The 22961-nt window shown below is 43.1% G+C and overlaps 1 protein-coding gene across 2 annotated transcripts; it reads left to right on the top strand.

Moving 5' to 3' along the window:
- The first annotated feature begins 1027 nt into the window (after positions 1–1027).
- Positions 1028–4854, top strand: LOC121884591 (neurogenic differentiation factor 2-like). Of its 2 annotated transcripts, none has more exons than XM_042393455.1 (2): positions 1028–1171; positions 3680–4854. In XM_042393455.1, the coding sequence occupies exon 2, from the start codon at positions 3687–3689 to the stop codon at positions 4758–4760; it is 1074 nt and encodes a 357-aa protein (XP_042249389.1). In that variant the 5' UTR covers positions 1028–1171; positions 3680–3686; the 3' UTR covers positions 4761–4854. The 2 variants fall into 2 exon arrangements, with proteins under 2 accessions (XP_042249389.1, XP_042249390.1); XM_042393456.1 differs by lacking the exon at positions 1028–1171 and adding an exon at positions 2673–2693.
- The last annotated feature ends 18107 nt before the right edge of the window (positions 4855–22961 follow it).

Raw genomic sequence — 22961 nt, 5'->3', positions numbered from 1 at the left:
TCCTCTCAAACTTCTTTTAAAAAAAACAGTTCATTGATTGTGTAGATATGATTTTATAGCAGCACTTGACTAGCTGCAGGTCATAGTTGTTTACTGTATTATCACATTAACACTATTAGACACTTAATAGGCGACCCTGTGGAGTAATCACTATAACACCCCTATAGGGAATCAGTATGGCTGAGATTATGCATTGATCCTATCATACTTAACTGTACTGTATATTCACTTCCTATACAACTATAATCCTCCTCGTGCAGACTGCTCCCTTCTCCCTTGCATTTCATATTAACTGTAGTTTGGCAGGTGAATGGGAAAATTCCCAGATATGATAAGAAAATAGCCTACATCTCTTGAAGCAGCAACACAGGTCAACAATGATGAGTTTTGTTGTTCCACCATTTTATCTTCTCCCCCCTCTCTCTCTCTATCTCTCTCTTTCTCTCTCTCTCTCTCTCTCTCTTCTGTTTTTCCTCCTTTTTTTCTGGCTGTGTGAGCGCTAGCGCGGTGACAGATGGCGAAGCCCTCCTCCTCCTCCTCCTCCTCCACCACCACCACCACCACCACCTCCTCCTCCTCTACCTCCTCCACCGCACCCCCCCCACCCTTCTCTCTCTCTCTCTCTCTCTCTCTCTCTCTCTCTCTCTCTCTCTTCCCCCGGGAGGGCAAATCTCTCCGAATGCGGGCGCATGTCAATCACCGGGCTCTCCTGTGATGGCTCTTGCCGGTGACGTGCCAGCCATATGGGCGCTGGCATCACAGCCTTAGCTGGTATGTAACCCCGTCCCCGGTAGCTCACAGTTGCCACACACGCGCGCACACACACACACACACACACATACACACACACACACATACACACACACACATACATACAGTACACACATACATACATGTTCACTCCTCACTCACACACAGACTCGCCGAAGACGCACGTTCAGCTCGCAAGCTCCGGTTATTCGAGTGCGCGCGCCGGGAGAGAAGCACCACTAAACAACCCCATCAGAGCCAGAGGAGGAGAGCCGCGCGCTGCTGCCTGCACCTACACACTGATAGGGAGCGTTGGTTCGCTCGCTCATGCGGCCCCTGAAGATGGTCTGAAACTCAAGCGCAGTTTTTTTTTTTCCTCTCTCTCTCTCTCTCCTATCCCCTGTGAAGAGCTCGAGACGAGGTAAGTTGGAACATAAACAACAACAGTAGCAAGAAAAAAAAAAGAAGAAAAAAAAAAATCTTTGGATGCTGAAGCGCAGGTCCAAAATGGAGGAGTAAATTAATCTAATAAACAGATGAACAGATGTATTTTTAATGCAAGGTGGTTCATCTGCGTTTGTTACTGTACTTTAAATAGCTTGTTTTGGGAAATTAAGGCACCTTTATCGCTCATAATTTGTAGGGTAAAATGCTAATAATCTACTGGCATGAATCCATGTGGAAATCTAATGTATAGTCGCCCAATATGTGTGTGACTTTGCTCCTGTGTGTTCCTATTGATCCACGGTATATAGGCTCTTTGCAGAGTCTAAATCTGCTGATGGCACATTTTGGCAAAAAATGTCATAAATGGCATGTTGACCAGTTTATTGGATTTCCATATTAGGTGCACAAAATAGCTCCGCACTCCACCTCTCTCTCTCTCTCTCTCTTTCTCTCTCTTTCTCTCTCTCTTTCTCGCTCTCTTTCTGCTTGCCCTTCAACTTTTGGCATCCATCTACCTGGATTATAAAAGATAAAGATCAAATGCCACGCTTGAGTCAAAAAGGCGTCAAAAAGCGACTCCCGGTCCGGGTTTCAACCCCTCCAGGATTATTTTCAGGGAGCAATCTTGGAGAATTGGAGTAGCCCCCCCTTTTTTACAACAGCGTCGCGCAGGCTGTAAATAGATCATATCGGACATTAATTTGATTTAGAGATTCCTGCGCCTGGACATTGAATCAGAGAAACAAAAGACGATGAGCAGCACAGATATCAGTAGAGGATTTTGACATCAGCCCCCGCTGCCTCAGCGAAGGACGTCCTCGAGCTTAATGGGAGATTTATTGATGATTTTGTCGATGATTTGCACGTCCAATCTCGGAGCAAATGAAAGGGTGGGACAACGCCATTGACTGTGACAGGCGGTGTGCATTATGATTTATCTCTGTTTGTCCAATTTTATCTCCAACAATCTATCTCGACATAACATTGTTTAAACCCACAGTCGTTTGCTGCTCCAGGGGAGTAAATGCATGCAGGCTTTTGCAGGATATTTGTGTGTTTCACGAGTTGTGTTTTTTTTTTATTTTTTAACGAGGGCTAAAAGGATACAAGCGATTTCCATCTGCAAAGGGCTGACTAAAAAAAAAGTGCTTTGAAATCATGCACTCGTGCATACTGAATTATGTGTGAAATCTATTTCGTGTAAGCTGCATGGTCTGTTAATTAAACGTTGTTGTGTTTTTTTTCTCCCCCCTTCTAATTGAGCAAACCTCCTGAGCCTGAGATTTAAAAACTAGATTTTGCCCCTGGCACACCCCCCGAGATAATTAACCAACCATCACAGCCTACCTTACCACGGGCTGCAAGTCTATCTGCTGCTGCACTATAATAATAGATGGGAAGTGAAACATGTTAGGGAGGAAGCCAATGGAGGCTTATTGAAGCTGTCAAAGATCACCTCGTCTTTCTGTGATGGGACTGAACTTACTAATCAAGTGGTAGGCTAATCAATTTACTTTTGATTTTAGATTTATTAATAATACACGTTTGCTTACTTTTAAAACATTAAATGTACTTCGTTACTGTTATTTTGATGTATTTTGCGAAAGAATTTAATGTATTTTTATCCTAAAAAGGGAATATTTCTTTCTTTATGTATTATAATTATTATTATAATGATGATTATTATTGTTTCATCTGACATACGATAGATAAAATGTTAATATTTTATTTATTTTAAAAGACAGTGGGTTACTTTTCCTGTTGGCTGCTGCTTAAAGGCCATGGTATTAAAACAGCTTTCCAAGCCTTTTTACAGCTTGAATTAGGAAATGTCTATAAGCTTTAATTTAATAATCAGCGTGACTTTATACGGAGCAAACCTACCAATTAAATAAAATCCCTTTCGCCTCCTCTGAGGAGAGGTGTATGGGTATAGATGAATAGTGCTGGAATGCAGCCAGCAGTGTATATATATGGGCGTCAGGAGGAGTGAAAGTGGGGGCCCCCCCGTGGGACCTGTAATGTGGCCCCTGCCGCTGGGACCCGCTGCTGAGAGGACGCGAGAGGGCACACGGGATGACAGCAGGGATTTAAATGAGGGATCCGTCTGGCTGTAACCCAGCGTAAAGCTTTTAAGAGCTGATTTCTTTCTCTTTTTCAGCCCCCACAAATTTGCACTCTTTGTCCTGTAGGTGAAAATAACGACTCTGATGGTAAAATGATATTAAAAGTCAAGCAGCGATAGTAGTCTAGTTAATAGTTTTATTGACCTTACACTGAGAATTTAATACATTTTCAGTGGGATTTATAATATAGGGCCAATATTGGGATGTTTATGGTGACGTGCACTATAGAGAGTTTAATCTTTTTTTCTAGTATGGAGCCATTTCTTCGTTTTCTTATTATACAGCTACTTAGACACTCTGTACATGTCCTGTGCTTGTGAGGCCTCGTTTTCGATTTCTTTTTCTCTCCTCTCCAGAGCCACAATGTTGACGAGGCTTTTCAGTGACCCCTCGCTGCTTCCCGACGTGCAGAAATACTCCGGCTGGGCGGAGGACAGCGAAGGCGAGGGCCCCCGGATCAAAGATGAGGACCATGAGGTAACCCAGGACGACATGGATTCTTCTGAGCTGAGAGGAGACAGCCGGACGCACTCGGAGCACGCCGGGGAAGACGACGAGGACGACGAGGTGGAGGAGGAGGACGACGGAGAGGATACAGAGGGGGACAGGCCCAAGAAAAGGGGCCCCAAGAAGCGCAAGATGACCCAGGCCCGCATCGAGCGCTCCAAGATGCGGCGGACAAAGGCCAACGCGCGAGAGCGGACCCGCATGCACGACCTGAACTCTGCGCTCGACAATCTGCGTAAAGTGGTGCCATGCTACTCCAAAACGCAAAAACTGTCCAAAATCGAGACACTGCGGTTGGCCAAAAACTATATCTGGGCCCTGTCGGAGATATTGCGCTCTGGGAAAAGGCCCGACCTTGTGTCCTACGTCCAGACGCTGTGCAAGGGACTCTCCCAGCCCACGACCAACCTGGTGGCGGGATGCCTGCAGCTGAACTCCCGTAACTTCCTAACCGAGCAGCAGTGTCAGGACGGGAGCAGGTACGGGTCCGGCTCCTTCTCCATGCATTCCTACCCGTACCAGTGCGCGCGTCTCTCCAGCCCCCACTGCCAGCCGGGCTCGAACTCGCATCCGCTGAGGACGCACGGCTACTGCTCGACTTACGACTCTCTCTACGGTGGGAGCGGGTCCCCGGAGTATAACAGTCCTGAATACGAGGGGCCCCTCAGCCCGCCCCTGTGCATCAATGGCAACTTTTCCCTGAAGCACCAAGGCTCTGCGTCCCCCGAAAACGAGAAGGGGTACCACTACTCTATGCATTACTCCGGCCTGCCTGGCTCCAGACCCAGCGGTGCCCACAACCTGGTGTTTGGCTCCTCGGGGACCCGGAGCGGCATTCACTCTGAAAACGTCCTGCCTTACCACGACATGCACTTACACCACGAACGGGCCCCCGTGTATGACGAACTGAACGCGTTTTTTCACAATTAAAAAAAAAGAGAAGCCTATCGTGCGTCCCCTTGCAATCAACAATCTATCCACGGCACACTTTTTGACAAACTTACCTGTCAGGATTTAGGAATTCTGGAGAGATGTTTCACTCGTTGTCATTAGTGTTTTTCTTTTAATTTATTCAGTGTTCAATTTTGTTTTTGGTTTGCTTTAGTCAGGGATGTAGTGGAGGGCAATCCATCTAACCCACACTCTTGTTATGAGCAACTGAATTTTTCAGCTTTTAAGGCTGAGATAAATCTCTAAGAGGAATTTTGATTGAACAAATCCTATCAAGATCTATATGAAAATAAGGGAATTTCAAATTATCAATGTTTTTAAAAATGTGATTTGTGTTTGTATTGGTGGCTGTTTGCATTTTGATTCCTGAAAAGTCAAAGTTTACCCACTTATTTATTTACCACTACATCACTGGCTACAGCTACACCCTGACATTGGCGGTGGTTTTCTAATATTACGAAATTAGAAATAAATCACTGAACAAGCTATAATGCAAATCACATTTACTCGCCTATACGTGCGAGATTTGGGAGGTTGGGAAATTTTTTTTTTTTTAGGAATGCAAAGGAAAATGCAGAAAAAAAATGTGCTGGGTTGGGTTGTTTAAAAAAAAAAAAAAAAAAAAAAAGATCTGTTCTCCAGCAAATCAATCGTTTCGCATCTATGCAAAACCCAACGACACCACAGAGCGAGGCAACAAGGCCCAGAGAGACACTGTATGATTCATCAGCACTGTTGCTGCACACATACTACACACACACACACACACACACACACACACACACACACACACACACACACACACACACACACACACACACACACACACACACACTTGGGAATCAAAACCCAACAGATCTGACAATGGCTGAATTGGCCAAAATGTTTAAAACTGAAAAATGAAATGAAATGAAAATACAATGAAATCAGACATTTTTTTTCATTTTAATTTTTTTACTCTTATTTATTCATATTACCCCTGTTCTTCTAATTGAGCCATTGCACTGTAATTTTCTTTCAAATTCAATTTTGGTTCAATACTTTCCTTTTGATTTGCAATCTGCTATGTTGAATAGGTTTATATTATTATTATTATTATTATTATTATTATTATTATTATTATTATTATTATTATTATTATTATTACCATTATTATTATTGCACGTATTTATTGTGTTGTTTTTTGCAATGGATGTTAATAGTCTATGGAAATGAAGGGATCCCATGTGTTGCTGAGCTTTTTTTTTTTTTTTCATAAAATTCAAGTCTTTCAACTTTGTATTCAACCAACTGTGTGGTAAAATAAAATGACAATAAATGAGATTGTGCAACTTGATTTTCCTTCTTTTACATCTACGGAAGCCTCGGCAGCCTATTAAAAAAATGCGGCATTAATAGCTTTCCATCGAAGACTGATTGATAATTCGTTTTTATATCGACTTTAAATGGCTCTTTGTATTTGGAGCATATTGAAATTATAAAAAAGATGTAACTTAAACCTACATCAGTCTTTGTATTAGTCGATAATGACAGTGATGCTGAGCAGGCCTGGTGCCACAACCTGCAGGAGTTCCTCACAGAGCCTTGGGGCCTTAATCCAATAAACCAGGACAGGAGGGAGAGGGCAGTATTGTCACTCATCCTGATGAAATAAATTGGTGCCAATGAGTCATTTTGCTTGGCGGACAGTTAGATTTTTATAAAGCAATCTTTAAAAAAAACAAAAAAAAACTGATTTTATTTGCAGACATTTGTTATGTACATTTGGAGACTCTACAGGCTGATCGGAGCACTCTGGTTAACAACTACAAATAGCGCAGGTTAATTGATGCCAAGCACCAAGCATTCAAGGTCATCAGAGTAATAATGGAGATATTTTAGGACAGGATGTGAGGAGGGCGTTTGTTTCAGCACCGCGGAGAGCTCCCGCAGCTGCCGCCTGGCTCTGTTTTAAAAGGTTCAAGCTTAAACTTTGGTAAAAATCCAAACAATTCAAGCAAACTGTAAGCAATATGATAATACTGCAACACATGATGGGCTCTTCATTCACTCCATATGCTTTAGAACATGTTGAACACATTTTCAGAAGGTGTCTTTAGATTTTATCCTAACATATCTAAAACACACACACACACACACACACACACACACACACACACACACACACACACACACACACGTCCTGCAGGTCTGTTGGTTTCACACCAGAGGCCCTGTAGAATATCACGAAGCGAGATTAGTATGTTAGCCGGATATCTTTGGGTTTAACTCGGGTTTGCGGTATCAAGAAGCTGGCTCACTTTTAACTGGTATAAATCACCATGGCAACTTATGCTGAACAGCTAACCTACTCCGGAGCAGTTTAACTTCAGAGGATCAGATCACAACCTGTCAACACCCCGACCACTGACCAATCAGATCACTGGAAAAAAAGAGTCATCATTCCTACAGGATCCTGACATGGACAAAAGTCTTGAGTTTACAATAAAGTTACAAGTAAAAACGAGCTATATATAGTTTTATAGATCAGTAGAAACATTTTATTGTTCCAGGCTTTATATTTCCACTCTGCTTTTAAAACAGAGCTTCTAACAATGACACTAAACACATAATAATGATTTTAGCTGCATTTTAATTGTGCAAAGTTTATTTTATACCCGGAGTGAAAGCTGACAGTGTGAATGATTTTACACTCGGATTCCATCGCTGCAGCTCAGAATAACTTGAGACAAATGTGTGATGATAATTGGAAATAAAAACAAAAGATTGTCTTTCATTAGAAAAATAATCCACACAGTGTTAATTGGCTCCCATGATTATAAATGTGACACTGCGGTCAGATAGACTTCATCAGTTATTGACTACTTTTCCACTCTGTGCTTTTGTAACAGAAACAGTCTGGTATTACATTTAAGTTTTTTATGTGACATATTCAGAATGGTTTCTTCATCATCCAACTAAATAGCAAAAAATACTCACTCAATACTTAAGCCATATATAATAATACCTATATGTATTTTAAGCTTTAGCCTACTTTTAATATTGGAAATTATTTCTAGTGTTTCTACATCTTCTTATTCTGTTGTGCGATTACAGGCTTGTTTACATTTCACTTTGTTGAATATGACTTTTTAATGTCTCTAAAACAGAAGTTTTCCGCAGGTACTTGGTATCACATGAAGTACTTCATTCATGGTTCCGGTGATGTGGATCGTAATTAACAATCCCGCCTCTTTCACATGAACGTGCTTGTAGCTAGAAAACCCAGACTTGACTGAGCTAGTTGATAACCAGCTTCGTGATACTGGTTTTCTGGACGACCAGTGTCAGGCTCAGTGAAGAGCCAGCTCACCCAAAGAGATCCAGACTGAGTTGATTCAGGCCTCAGGTCACGTCAAAGCAGAAAAAATGACAGAGGAACAAAACTAATGATTTTTCTTTTAAAATGTAATAAAAACACACCTGTAGTGTTTTTTGATGCATCGTATATTCCTAAGATTTTGTACTGGGCTACTTGTTGGGCAACGAAAACGAATCTCAACAAAAGAAGGTTATTATTTCTTGTTTTTTCTTCTTCCAAAAATTTTTTAATTGCGGCTTTGTGATATCAGAGGCATTATCTTTGATTTCCATGTTTCGAGGATGCATTAAACATCAGATATAAATTATGAAGTCGCCTCCCGTTCATATAGTTTCACCTCCTGTAACTTTAAACACACATTTCATATTAATGCCATACATTTTTAAAAAAAAACAGAATGATTGAGACAGCAATTTCCATTCGTGGGCTGTTTAAATGAATTACATCTGTATGTTTATTAAATATACAGTATGTTAACCTAACACACGCTTTCTATGGTCTCACACACAGTGAAGGGGGGGCAGCCGTTGCCACCCCGGCTGGGTTTGGAGCGCTGCCCCGGGACCCATATGTTCCCCAAAATGTCCTGGGTGCTCTCTGCTGTAAGGATACACACAGGCTTTGGGTGGCGGGATGACGGTGACCAACTTCATACCAGCAACACGGACTTAGTCTTAACTGACTATTTTATTTGGAATAAAACGGTGTGAAATATCAGCTGAGGGGTTTTTTTGGAAAGAATGACCACTGCTCGACGCAGGAATCTTGTTTTGATTATTTAAATGTAGTGTGAGGATCAGTTAAATAAAAATACAGGAATACAATATTTAAAAAGGAGCATTTTTTGCTGGCCAATCTGAAAATATTCTGTCTGTCATCGTTTATTCCTACAGTTTGTCAAGTGATCTCTTTATATTTGAAAGTTTCAAAGTGTGGATGGTAAAGGAATGACTGTTGTGTATAAGACATACAGTACATTGATACATATTTTAAATTAGTTTCAATTGACACTTTCAATTAAAACGTGCAATAATATTTCAATACAATACAGAGTGCAATATATAGTAAATAATAAACTAACCTGCAGACAAATCGTTTTAAAAAAAAAAAAAAAAAAAAAAAAAGGTTATTTATGCCTTTTAACGCCCCTTGAAAAATAAACTTGATAAAGATTAAAAGGTGAATAAAGAAGACATCTTCATTTTTTAATTAAAAAATGAAATTTGTGAAGGTTGCATATACTTACTGCAGAATTCGTTCTGTGCACAGGAGAAATTGGCTTTATAGTGCTTTACATCTCAACAGCATCATTCTGTAAAGATGCATCATGGTGGGACGTTTGATGGTGTAATGCATGACATATTTTAATAATTCTGCATCAGGTAATAAATTCTGATTTACTTGCAGTGTTTCGTTTTTCTGGTGTGTGTTTTTTTTCATCTTAATAAATCTCTTGCTCATGTCTTTCAGGTTCAGCATAAAAACACTACCTTATATTACATACAATATGGTCCATTTGGCAGGCGTTTCTACCTGTGAGTACATTCATTTAGTAATAGTGTCCCTGGTGTGAATCAAAAAACCGGAGCTCTGCAGTGTTGGTTCAGGCTCTGGGTCTCAAACCACCGAAGTGAACCACGGCAGAAACCCCGAGGCCCACTCTGATTTTTTTTTTTTTTTTTGTTACACCTTTCTGTTAGTTGTAGGCCTCTCTCTATATTATATTTTTGGCCTCATCAGCAAAGAAAAAAGTTGCAAGGATATGTGGAGGAGCCGGTCCAAGAAGTGAAGCCAGCCAGCGGTGGGAGAGGGCATCTATCAAAATACTCCCCGATCCCCCACACCACCACCACCACCACCTCCACCTCCTTCTCCTCCTCCTCCTCCTCCTCCTCCTCCTCCTCCTCTTCCTCCACAGTCCGGAGAGAGTGAGAGAGAGAGAGAGGCTGGCAGGCTGGCGGAGGAGAGCCGTGCCAAGTCCCTTAATGTTCCCCAGCAGCAGCACCAGGAGCTCCGGAGAGGACAACCCAGTGTGTGCGCCAGTGTGCCAGTTCACCGGGCCAAAGTGGCACTGCTGGGAGGAGTCGATGTTTCTTTCCTAATTTTTGCAGCATCTGTTCATTATCCAGGACGTTTAAAAACGAGAGCGCTCATCCCGAGTAACCCCTTCGCCACACACACAAACACACACGCAGATACACAGCAGTAAAGCATTTTTTTGTGAAGAGTTGATCTATGAATATTTATCTCCCTCTAATGTTATTTTACGTGAGCTCATGCATTGAAAGAAGGATAAGTTGCATCCTCAGAATTAAGCTGTGTTAACAGTCCTTACATGTGGTAACCTTGCAACAAATCAGGCTATTGGCACACACACACACACAGAGAGAGACACACACTCACACACACGTTTGCACGAGTTTAAAAGTGACATTTTTGGAATTTTTATTTAATCTGATTATTTTAAGACTGTTTTTAAGCTTTGATTTCGGGTGAAATTTTCAGAAATTGGGGCAAATGTGTTAATTGGATGACCTCATGTTTTCTAACTTCTCACTGTTAATCATTGCTGCCAGTTACAAACAGTTATCTTTACAGTTGCACGTCTATTGAAATGTGTGTGTGTGTGTGTGTGTGTGTGTGTGTGTGTGTGTGTGTGTGTGTGTGTGTGTGTGTGTGGGTATCATACCATCAAACTGACCAACACTTTAATTAAGATGTGTCACACCTTTTTTTTAAAAATAATAAAAAACCCATAAAAACTCATTTAAACGACATAAAATGATGACGCAGCATCTAAGATTTGTCGAAATATGAAAGAATTCACAAGTGTTTTGTTTGCTTTTGCACATTTTCCACAAACTTTATGAAATTATTTCACGTTGTTCTGTGAATTAATCATTTACGACCTTATTTGCTACATCTTTGTAAATAAAAGTCTCACCAATAAGTTGAATTTTCAGTCAGTTTGACTTAAGAAGAAAAGAAAAAAACTTGCAGTGACACTCTGTGCTCCACTCAGGATGAAAAGTGATTGAATGAATCTCGCTGTTTAAATTATCGTGTTCGTGCCCACTCTTTTTCTCACTCAACTTGGTAGGAAAAAAAAAAAATCAAGAGTGTTTGTCCGACATAACAGTCAATAGTGCGATTATCAAAATGTCACATGTACTATGGTGTGTGAATACCAATTAACGTCTAGCTAAAATAATAACCGAGTGGGGTTTTTTTTCCCCCTTAAAATGCAGATATCAGATAATAACATGGATATAAAATATGTGAGGAATAAACACGTTTAGGATTCAATGCAGAGAGGAGGAAAAGATAATCTGGCCATGGAGATTTTGAGCATTTGCAATCTGTCAGTGATTAAAAAAACAAACCACGAGGCAATGCAGCTGAAATGGACAGAGCTTTGATTTAAAAAAAAAAAAAATGCAACCCACACACACACCAATCATATTTGAATAATTTATGTGCACGGAAAAAAAAATGCACGAAAAAGAAGATATAAGGACGTAAACATTTGTGAACTTCTCTGACACCTGCTGCAAACTCAAAATATTACACATGTGCACAGAGGAAACAATCGAGCACACTTTGCCAGACTGTATGCCAGTGCCCCCCACAATGCCAGACACGGGAGCGGGCCTGTCACTGGCAGCCCATTCAGAGGAAATTCCACAACATCTGTTTGTTATCACACAATGGGGCACGGTGCAGCACGGGCAGTGGGGCAGAAGACGACGCAGAAGCTAAACTGAGAGTGTGGTACTGCTGGAGGTCCTGCCAAGGGAGAAACAAGGGTTTCAGGAGGAGGAGGTAGAGAGGAGAGGGGGGTGAAGGAGAGGGGGGGGGGGGGGGGGGGAGCAGGGAAGAACCGGAGCACACCGGGTAGAGGTGGGGTGAAAAGACAGAGGTGGAGATCCGGGTGTGCGCCAGGTAGGTTTGAGGCCTTTGGCGGGTGGCCAGATAGGTTTTGCCGGGGTTTGGGTGGTGCCAGATGTTGTACGAGGAGGGGGGGAGGTTGTGGGTTTGTTCAGAGAGTTTGACTACAGAGTGAAAGCAAAAAGTCTTCTTGACCTGTCCGACAGCTCTGATTCATCCTCACTGAGGCCCAGTTCCGGTATGCTCCGGAGGGTCCGGTGGCGGGGCGTGGCTGGCCCCTGTTTAGGAGGTTAAGTAGGAGCGTGCACTGGGACGCAACTGGATCAGAAGTGAGGGGGGGGGGGGGGGGGGGGGGGGGGGGTGGAGAGGGGGGTGCGGGGGTTTTTGCTGGTCTGCACAGATGGCATGTGTGCGTGCGTGTGTGCGTGCGCGTGTGTTATGATAGGGTTGGATGATGCCCTGGTCACATGGGCAGCAGTAATTGGCCTCCATATTGACCAGTTTGCAGCGCTGGGGGGCGGGCAGTCTCCCAGCTGGACCTGTCAGATGGCATCGCATCCACCTCACTGATCACCCCCCGGACGACCTCCGCACCTCTCCCCGTTTCCTTTCATCTCGGCCTTCTCCTTCATCCCTTCATCTCGGCTTCTCTCCGTCACCTTTAATCTCCCGTTGCCCGCCTCTTCTGCCATCACAGGGATGACCTGCTCTGTCCATCAATGCCGCTGCTCACAGCTCCTCCAAACTTAAAACAAGGACTCTATTTTTAGTTTAGTTGAGATCTGCTGTTTTGTTTTTTTTTCCATTGCAGCTATCTGTCTTCAAGAATTTTCCTAATACAACATCTTTTGATAGCTATACCTGCTGCTGATGATTTGATTGACACTCATAGTTGGTGGCAGGTTATGAATGCATGTGCGTTTTTCTCCTCATGTGCCAAAAATTGGAAACTTTAAAGAATTAAAGAAGCACTGATAGGTTTGGGTGGCAGAACCCTTTTTGGACTTGCTGGACTGAATCTTGAAATGAGGCAGATCATCTTAAAACCTTCCTCACAATCTTGAAATAAGGGATAATGTTAGGAAACTCTCTATTTACGTTGAATTAGCTCATGTATGAAAACAGATACTTTCGGTCTAAAACGGGACTAATTGACTTGCTAAAAGAGATTTTTTTTTTTTTTTTTTGCAGTGTTAGTGTAAAACAGACCTCTGTGTATGTGACTGACTTTTAGCGTGCTATCACCCTCCCACCCGGAGCAGTAATGGTGTGTGTTTTGCTGTGAGATGCCCGACTGTGAGGAGTTAGCACTATAGAAAGGATTTCATCCCAGACTTGGCAGGGGAGGGTCTCTGGGTACGCAGAGAACAATCGTCTCTCCTTCGGTCCTGTCAGCCAGCAAACACAGAGAGCTGGCACACGCTCAGTGGGAAAAGAGCGGGAGTGACAAGGGGGATGGACACACACACACACACACATACACACACTCATATACACTTGTGCCCATCCCTTCCTCACAGTACCAAAATGGGTTCTGATGATGCCGCCGGGGATTGTGGGATGACAGGCTGGTTCTGCGAAGTGGATGGGAGGACCTCATGAAAATAGTCTGTAAAATGACCACAGTGTTAGCCTGCTGTCAGACAGAGAGACAGACAGAGAGATGAGGGGGGGAGAGGAAGGGAGGCGAGAGAGAAAAATAGAAATAGAGAGAAACAGGAAGAGATTGGCAGAGCAACATAATGTCTGCCATGCATGCCCCTCTGCCAGGGAAAGCTCACATGGGAATACATAAGAGTTCCTGCATTTGTAGGTTCAAAATACACTCATGTGGACAAGTGTTTAGATCCTGCAGCTCCTTTGCTCTCCGTGTTCCTTAATACATGTGGATGCAGGAGTGTAACTGCACGCTGTGTGTGCATGCATGCGTGTGCGTCTTTATGCGTGAGCAAGAACGAGGAGGAGGAGGAGGAGAGCTGGGAGAGGAGGGTGAAGTGTGTTTGTGTGTATGTGTGTGTGTGTGTGGTGGAGGAGGAGGAGGAGGAGGTTGGGGTGCGCACGTTTAAATTCTGTGACATCTGTTCATTACAACTAGAGTGTGTTTATTTTTATACAGCCAGCCACAAGCAGAGAGCTCGACTGGCACCGCTGGTTAATGTACCAGCCCGCTACGACGGCAAAGCAAATGAAATATTTACCGGCAGACATAAAGAATGAGGAGACGAGCGAGGACAAAGGGAGAGAAAGAGGGAAAATGATAAGATAATATGTGACAAAAATGCGCACACAGTGTCTCCACTCACGCACAGAAAGTCCCCGTTCTGATCTAATTAAGGAGAGAAAACACAATCAACAACTCAAAGTGGAAAGGCCTAGATAACTGCAGTCTTTGTGTTGCTGTGAGAGAGATTAGGAACATGAAAAAGCTTCAAAACAGGTGATTGGTTTATCTTTTTGTACTCGTCGTCTTCAAACTAAACCTATACTGCAAATGTGCAACATCTAGTGCCAACTTTAAGGCAATGAAACATCTGTTCAGACTACAGAGGACACTGCAAAGCAACAGTTATCACTTAGAATTAGCCAGGAAAGAACCAGAAGGAGAGTCAAAACCATATTTCTGAATGAAGGTCACCCCCTCTAGTAGCTTAAATAGTGTGTTAAGCGACCAGTTTAAGTCGCCCAGATGCCCTGCAGAACGTTAATTAATTCATCTTGCATGTATTTTTGATGTTGTATGCATTTTTACACCCTTTTCTGTTTCATTTCATATGTGTTCCTCATTTAATTGGTCTCATTTTAGGAGCATCACTTTAATTTCCCTTAAATTAGTGACTCAAGATGTTGTTTTGTCTTTAAACTTGTTGACTAAGCAGGTTCCTGAACATAACGTGCTCTTCTTCATGTCGTGGTAGCGTTGTGGTAGCGTTGTAGTGTATGTATATCTTTCATATGTGGCTGATTGTGACCTGTCTGACATGTTTTTTCTACTTTATTTTTCTACACAAAACTAGCTTCCTCTTTAATTATCTATCTCTCCAGTGTGGAAGTGCAGCAGAAATGCTCGGTGTGACCGCTGCTGAGGTCACAGTCCTTTAGTTCAGCTAAGGTCACTCTGTCCTGCTGCAAACTCTTGACCAAGAGAGTTGCAGACAACTAGCCTCCCCCCCCTCCGCCCCTCCACCCCGGACCACCCCCTCCCTTCCAACTGCCCCCAGACCCACCACTCCCCGGCCCCACTCCCATGCTCCCTTGGGACAGCCTGCTCTGGAATGCCGCTCATGGGGAAGAATCTCGCTGCAGGCGCTCAATATGTCACATGTGTCTCAGAGAAAGAGAGAGAGACACAGAGAGAGAGAGGTATGACAGGTATGGTGGAGTGCTTTTACACAGCAATGACAGGTTGTCTGAGTGTACGTCTATGTGTGTGTGTGTGTTTGTGTGACAGATTCCCAGATTAAAGGTTTAAAGGGTTCAGATTAACAGGCTCAGGACACGGTGCCCCCGCTCTGAGCAAAAGGGAATTAGGATGGCATTAACGTCTACTCTGCACCAGCACATTAGCCATTCATTACCGTGTGGTTGCACAATCAGTACCAGGCCGTCCCTCATTCCCCTCCGTGTTATTGCATTCATGACAATGTTAACATGTTGGGATGCTTTGTTATTCATAGACCCTTATCAGGAGTATAATTGAACTATCACTTATCTGGCAGTTGTCACTTGTCCTTCAAAGATAAAAAGACATGCAGCTGTGATAATAAGAAGTATATTTTTATGTATCCCTTACTAAATATGCCAATGATGCCAAAAAAAAAAGAGAAAAAGTTTGAGATTTCTGACTCCTGCTGGATCCCAGTATGTCCACCTCTTGTTTTAAAGTGATTTGTGTGGAATTTTTTAAAATTAGCTGATCATTATCGCATCAATTCTGGGTGTCATTTTTAGTTCAATTACTGAAAACAAAACACAGTCGAAGCCAAAAAAGCTTATGAGCCTCAGCTGACCTCAACACCGCATTGAACTCTGTGCACCATCATGTCATAAATCTGCAGGATTGCTCTGCGGCACCAAAACACATGTGCAGGAGGTATCCCAGAACTGGATCTGGAGGTTAGAGGAGCCGCCAGGATTGGGCCACCGGGTATTTTTCTGAAATAGAAAATTCACAGAGACAAAACACTGAAGGCAGCAGAGCAAATCTTTGTATGTGACAGGGTTTAGGACGTGTTTGGGGTGAATAATTGTGATTATATACAAGTCACCAACACCCATTAAAAATACAGTGAGCCAAAGAAAAACTTTAAAGTAAAATTAAGGACTGGCTCGGTGAAAAATCAGAAGTTTAAAGGCTGTTTAATAGAAATGATTTGTAGTTCTGCTGTTTTTAAGTCACACTCTAGCATCTATTGTAGGTGTCTATTTTCATTGAGCTCAGGATTTCTTCTTCTTCCTTCTGCAACGGATGATTTATTTGTGTTATCCTAGTTGACTTTTATTTATGGGTTAGGGATAGACCCCCACCTTTTTTAGACTAAATGAAGCTAAACTGAAAAAGTAAACGAAAGAAAGAAAGAAAGTAATGAAAAAATCTCGTTAAAAATGTTAAAGAGACTGAAGAAGCGACAGGCTTTATGGGAAATGTGGTCCTCAGTTTTAGAAACATTATCCATACCAATGTGTGAGATACAAGCTAAAACTTCTCAGCCATTGCCTCATTTTGTAAGTTATCACGTTAAATTTGTCATTGATGTAAACGCCTTAAAGTAGATGAAATATCTCATGCAGAATAAACAGGCCGTATTCATTAAAGCATGGCATAACTCCTCAACTGCAAACTTTTCCATGTTTCCTGTGCGCCTCCGTGTGCCAAGAGAGATGTGAAGACATGGATTGACACACCATCTCTCCTCCAAAGCCTTTCTCCTCAGTCTCGCCAGATTAAGGGATTACCAGGCGAGGCGAGCACTAAAGCTGGCTAATTCTCACCCAAGCACAGAGAGCTAAGGCTACCCAGAGCCCCGCGGAGCCCCGCTCTCCTCAGAGCAGCTGTGTGGAGGGGGGGAGGGAGGGAATGGAGCCGCCTCTCTCTGAGGAACCAGAGGAAAAAGAGTGAAGAGGAATCAAAGCATCACTCGTATGACTTTCTCTCCATGGCACTGATGACATTTTGTCAGTTAGTTCAAACCACTAAAAGTTTACAAATCAAACTTTTGTACACTGTGAGTATACTTTTTTTCATCTTGCTGTTAATCTAATGTTTTTTATGCATTTTTGTAATGTTCTCCACTTCATAATCCCAGTGTCTATGTGAGGATCTGAAGCATTCAGATATTTCTGTTTCTGCTTTTCTTCTCAGTGCAGATATTGTGCTTGAATCACATCCATTTTTCTTCTACGTGTGCTAATATAATACACTGCTACAGCACAGTGGAGCACATATAGGAATAATAAAAGTTTTGTTAAATCTAGTCAAATTAAACTGATTTGATCCAGGCTAATCTCAATTTCACTAAATCTGGATCCTTGGCAATAATGCAATGACTTCTTGCATTTTACAGTAACATTGTCCATCCAGTGTTGGAGGTAGTTCACACTGATTAACTAAACACAGCAATGACCCAGAGTGTCACCTGTAAACATCTCTATGTAGAGATATTTAGCTTTGTAGTGTAGGTTAAAGCCACCCCCACATTCACAGGCTTTGTATTAGTGTAGTACAATTTGACCTTTACTTTATAATGGCATAAAAATACAAGACATACATAATAGTAATAAACTGAGCGTTCATCAGGATAATAAAAAAAAACATACATGAATGTTTTTAAGTACGACCAGTCTTGTGTTACTTTCTTCTATATCTCTTCTATATTGATGGTGCTCCAACAAAGTGTCAACCCTTTCACACTGTGTTTTTCCAGGATCTTTCCTGCTACAGGAGGCATATAATTCTTCTGAAAGAATCAATCAGAGAAGAAAATGAAGCGCCCGACCAACTACTCAAACAAGGAGACACAGAATACAAACTGTGTTTATCCATCATAGAGGCTGCTTACTGATTGTGGTGTCACTTTTGGCATTTTGTCATTTCGGTGCCATTTGACGGAGATCCCGGCTGTCAACCATCAACACAGGTGCTTTACAACAATATTTACTACTACAGTTGGACGAAGATTGGAAATTTTGGCGGGATACAAAGACAGACAATGAGGTGCGGGAACTAGATTTCCCAACAGTGTTCCATCACAAACACACACCCATTCATCTTAAGTTTCGGTGCGCTTTGGAGACCGAAAAGCGAGCAAACGACATCCATCTCAGTTCATCTATGGTAAACAAGAGGAAAGGCGGTGAAAGAAAGGAAGAGAGAGAGAGAGAGCTAGAGAAAGAGAGAGAGGGGGGATAAAGACAGAGGAAGAGATGGGGCCACGGTTTGGGCGCGTGCTCTCCAGCGGGCAGAGGACAATGCAGAGCTGGCAGAGTCGGTGCCTCGTGCCAGAGGGAATAGAGTGCCACATGGTGCCCCTTATGAGCAGGGCCAGCCTGGAGGGGGATGTGGGCTACAATGCATGTACGCGCCTGTGTGTGTGTGTGTGTGTTTGTGTCTGCTTTTGTGCATGCACGTGTACGTACATGTGTATGCATGACCATCCGTACGTATCTGAAGGTGTAGAAACAAGGAAAATGTATTTCTGAGTTTTAGGTGTAATATATTTAGATTCATGTGTGTGTAAAACTGTTTGTGTGTATGTGAAGAAGGGGGGGGGGGGGGTGCAGAGAGGTGGGGCACAGGGTGGGTATATGTGCGTGTGGTGGGGTGTGGGGGGGGAGTCCCAGTTCCCTTTTGCATCTTAAATTCCTCAACATCTGTTCAACCCTTCTCTGTGGTAGCAGCAGCGGGTTGTGATGTCTGTGTGTATGTGTGCGCATGCATGTTTGTGTGTGTGTGTGTGTGTGTGTGTGTTGAGTGTTTGTGTGTCTGTCTGCATATGTGCATGCTCTGATGAAGGTGCTGGTTGTTACCCGCACCTTAATTAGAAGGAGACAGAGACTCATTTTCAACAATACTTGCAGGTAATGCGAAGCGCTCGTAGTGAATACAAAAAGAGACCCATTCACCTCCAAAAGCTGCGACATCTCCTCTGCTCCCAGGACCATGCCCCACATTATATCGCAAGTTTAATGCCTTTGATCAAAGCCATAATGCACGTTGCAGGTCGCACACTTGGAGCTATAACAACATGGAAATACTCTCCTCATCAAACACAGTGGAAAAGATTAAGGACCGTGGCTGAAGCAGGCCAGCATATAAACCAACTAGGTCAACCTGAATGGCCCAGGAGTGTGTCCTAGCTAGCGTGGGTACGCCTGAGTGCTTTTAGTCTTTTAGCACAGATTTGAAGAAGTCAGCGAGAGATGTGGGTTAGCATTAGCATGCCATGCGCACGTATGAATGTGGAATGACAAAGATCTTTGAAATGAAATATTTAGGTCCCGTGTGCTGTCTCCTGGGCGAGAGTGACACGAGTTTCAAAGCACAAACATACACAGCTCTGGGGCCTGTCTGTACTGGAGGTGAGTACAGATTTGAGCTACTTCACTTGAGTATTTCCATTTTATTATGCTACTTTTCATTTCAACTCCATTACATTTAAGAGTGAAATGTTGTGTTGTTTTTTTTACTCCATTCTCTACATTTATTTAACAGTTAGTTACCTGTTTCTTTGCATATCAAGATTTTACATTTGAAACTATTTATTGTCTTAAAATATGATGCATTGTTATAGATTAAATGACCAAATGGCATATAAAAGTTCTTCAAATTAGTTTAATCTCAATCAGCAACATTAAAATGCTACTGACACCTTAATGAAATAGTAGATTTGCACTCGTACTCAAGTAAAAGTTTGAAGGACTCATTGTGATTTGCTACTTTGACTTATGCAAAGGATATTTGTTCCACCGCTATCTGTCTGTATCTTCACAGAGGTAGATATACGAAGCACAGAAGCGTGCACACACACACACACACACACACACACACACACACACATCCACGACCTCTTTGACAGACAACATCCATTCGGCACCCCTCACTAACCCGGTGCCAGTCTAATGCCACCTTGATGCCAAGCTTGCCAAACTTATGTCACATCAGAGCAGACCCAGTGTCAACTCCTCACAGTACATATGCCAACCCGATGCCCTCCACATGCCAACCTCATGCTACATCGGTGGCAATCCTCAGACAACAATATGCCAACGGAGGACCTCTGCTTGGCCCAATGTGCAAATCCCTCGGCGGTAGGCACTGGGCGACACTGTATGGAAGTGGAAAAGGTCAAAAGTCACTAGTGAATTAGGGTTCAAAGACAAATCTGTCGTTTTTGGTTCTTCTTCACTGGATGCAATTAGCAGCAAAATCCTGCTCCCAAGCCCCGCTTAAGCTCTAATCTCAGAGTCTGTGGGTTCCCTCCAGTCTGCCTGTCTACCAGCCTGTCTCCCACCAAAGCCCCTCACCTCTGTCTCTCTCTCTCTCCTGATGCCTGCTGGCACTTTGGGAGCAGTGCCCCTCCAATCCCTGTACCCCCCCCCCCCACCACCACACCACACCACTACCACCACCACCACCACCACCACCACCACCACCACACCCCCCCCTCCCATCCTCCCCTCCTTCCCTCCCTCCTCCTCCTCCTCCTCCTCCTCCTCTGGATGCCAGCCGACGGCCCTCACAGTGTGGCACGCCATCTGCTGCCGCCCGCCCCGGCAACCCAACCACCCCTCCCCTCCTCGCTAACTCTAGCCCCCCCACCCCCCACCAAACCCCCCCCCACCCCTGCAGACAGCAGCTACCCACAATCCCCCTATGCCTCAGCCGCGCGGCGCATAGAACAGGAGGCTTTCGCACAGATCACTTCACCCCCCCGATGCCCCCGCCAGAAAGGAGGAAGCTGGGTAAAGTGTGTGTTTGTGCGGCAAGTGTGTGTGTGTGCAGGGGAAGGGGGGGGGGGGGGGGGGGTATAGACAAAGTAGTCAAGCTTTTAGTTCCGCGTGTAAATAAAAACAACACACATACTGTACAAGCATGCACACACTCACACACACGGTGCAACTACTTCATGTTTGGTTTCTTGCTGAACATGCATTTGCATTCAAAAGTTATCTGCTCTCTCTCACACACACACATTATAGTTTTGGAGTTTAGTTTTTGGTTGATGTACTGTAATCTTTCTCATGCATATACACAAGTACTACTTCTTTGCTTTCTACTTAAAGGGACAATCCAATCAATACATTTGGGGCATATAAATAACAGATAATTTCATATATACCATTGAAAAGTTTGACATAGAAGCAAAATAAGCATTTGATGTTTCTAATAAGGGTCACCAGTCAACATATCACTGATGTAAATAAATCTTTACCAGTCAGGAAAATATAAATACTTGATAGATTTCGTTGTTGTGTTGATAAAAGTTGGAAATGACAGTAGGTTCCTTATATGTTGAAATTTGGTTGTGGTGGCATTTAATCTACATTTGAATCACTTTACTGTACAGGTGTGTTTAACATAATTTGCTCTATTTTTGTTGAACACAAAAGACGCCTTGCCACAGGGGTAGCTGACATGACGGTGAATCATAAAACCTCTCTATGGACAAACACACACACACACACACACACACACACGTGCTGGTGCTGCCGTTTGGGATCTGATGGTGTCTTTGTGGCAGAGCTCTCTGATCATCATTTAGCTTTGAAAAGGAGGGAGAAATAAGACGAGAGACATCAAACTATAGCAGTAACAGGAGAAAGAGGGAGAGAGAGAGAGAGAGAGAGAGGGAGAGGAGAGAGTAGTGCTTCATCCATCTTGTGTGGGTATGGAGCCTCATGGCTGGCACTCTATCCATCAATGAGCGCAACATTAACTCTCTGGATCAGAACCAACATCCCCAGATCTCTCTCCATCTCTCTTCCCCTCCCCTCACTCTGCTAAATACACACACCAACACACTAATACACACACTCACCATTAGTATTCTACTGCCATCCATGACAAACCTCAACATCCACCTCTCTACCTTCCTCTCACACACACACACACACACATCAAGAACCTGTTATGTTCTGTATTCATCCCAAACTCTCCTACTCTGTTGCAAAAAAAAAAAAAAATCTAAGAGATATTTTTATATTTTGCAAGGTCTCTCATCTCTCTCCATCTTTACACGCCTTCACACAATCGCCACCTAAACAGCTAACCTCCTCAGCCCCTCTGATGTCTACAGGAGGTGAACGTCTCGATTCACCTCCTCTTTTTCTCCTCTCCAGATCTCCTCTCCACTGATCTGCCTGATCCGCTCCTCTCTTTGTCTCTCTCCCAGTTGGTGTTAATAATTTAACTACTGAGCTGCTGCAGAGCTGGCTCCCATCCAGGCCTTAGATTGGCACTGTCTGTCTATTTATGACACTGTGTGGCGGCGCACATGTGTGGGATGTGCAAGAGTGAGAGGAGGACTGTGTTTGTGTGTGTGTGTTGTGTGTGTGTGTGTGGGTGAGTACGTGCATGTGTTTTCCTATTAGACTTCAGCCAATAGCAAATTAGCATCCAAAGCCACAAGACTGTTGCCTAAATTGAAGTTAGAAAGAAAGACGTGTGTTACTAACCCTTAGTCTTCCTCCAGATTTCTCACTGTAAGGCTGGATTAGTTAATTTACTATTCACAAAAGGTGGTTTGTATCAGTGTGGTGAGTGAGACACTTCTCAATAGCCAATCACAATAAATGTTATTGTGTTAATGGCTGAATGTCTAATGTGATGTAATAGTGGTGGGTGTGATGATATTTTTACTCCTGGTAAGAGTGCTGAAAACGATTTAAAGCTGACAAACTGTAAATTATTATTTGACAACCTAAATGTTCCTCTT

This window comes from Thunnus maccoyii, chromosome 18 (assembly GCF_910596095.1).
Source record: "Thunnus maccoyii chromosome 18, fThuMac1.1, whole genome shotgun sequence".
In the NCBI taxonomy this organism is placed as follows: domain Eukaryota; kingdom Metazoa; phylum Chordata; class Actinopteri; order Scombriformes; family Scombridae; genus Thunnus; species Thunnus maccoyii.
Note: the sequence above shows the minus strand (reverse complement) of the source record. Positions and strands in the feature narration are given on the sequence as shown.

Bases quoted from the DNA above. Each gene is read 5' to 3' on its own strand.
- LOC121884591 (XM_042393455.1), top strand. From the start codon at position 3,687: ATGTTGACGAGGCTTTTCAGTGACCCCTCGCTGCTTCCCGACGTGCAG.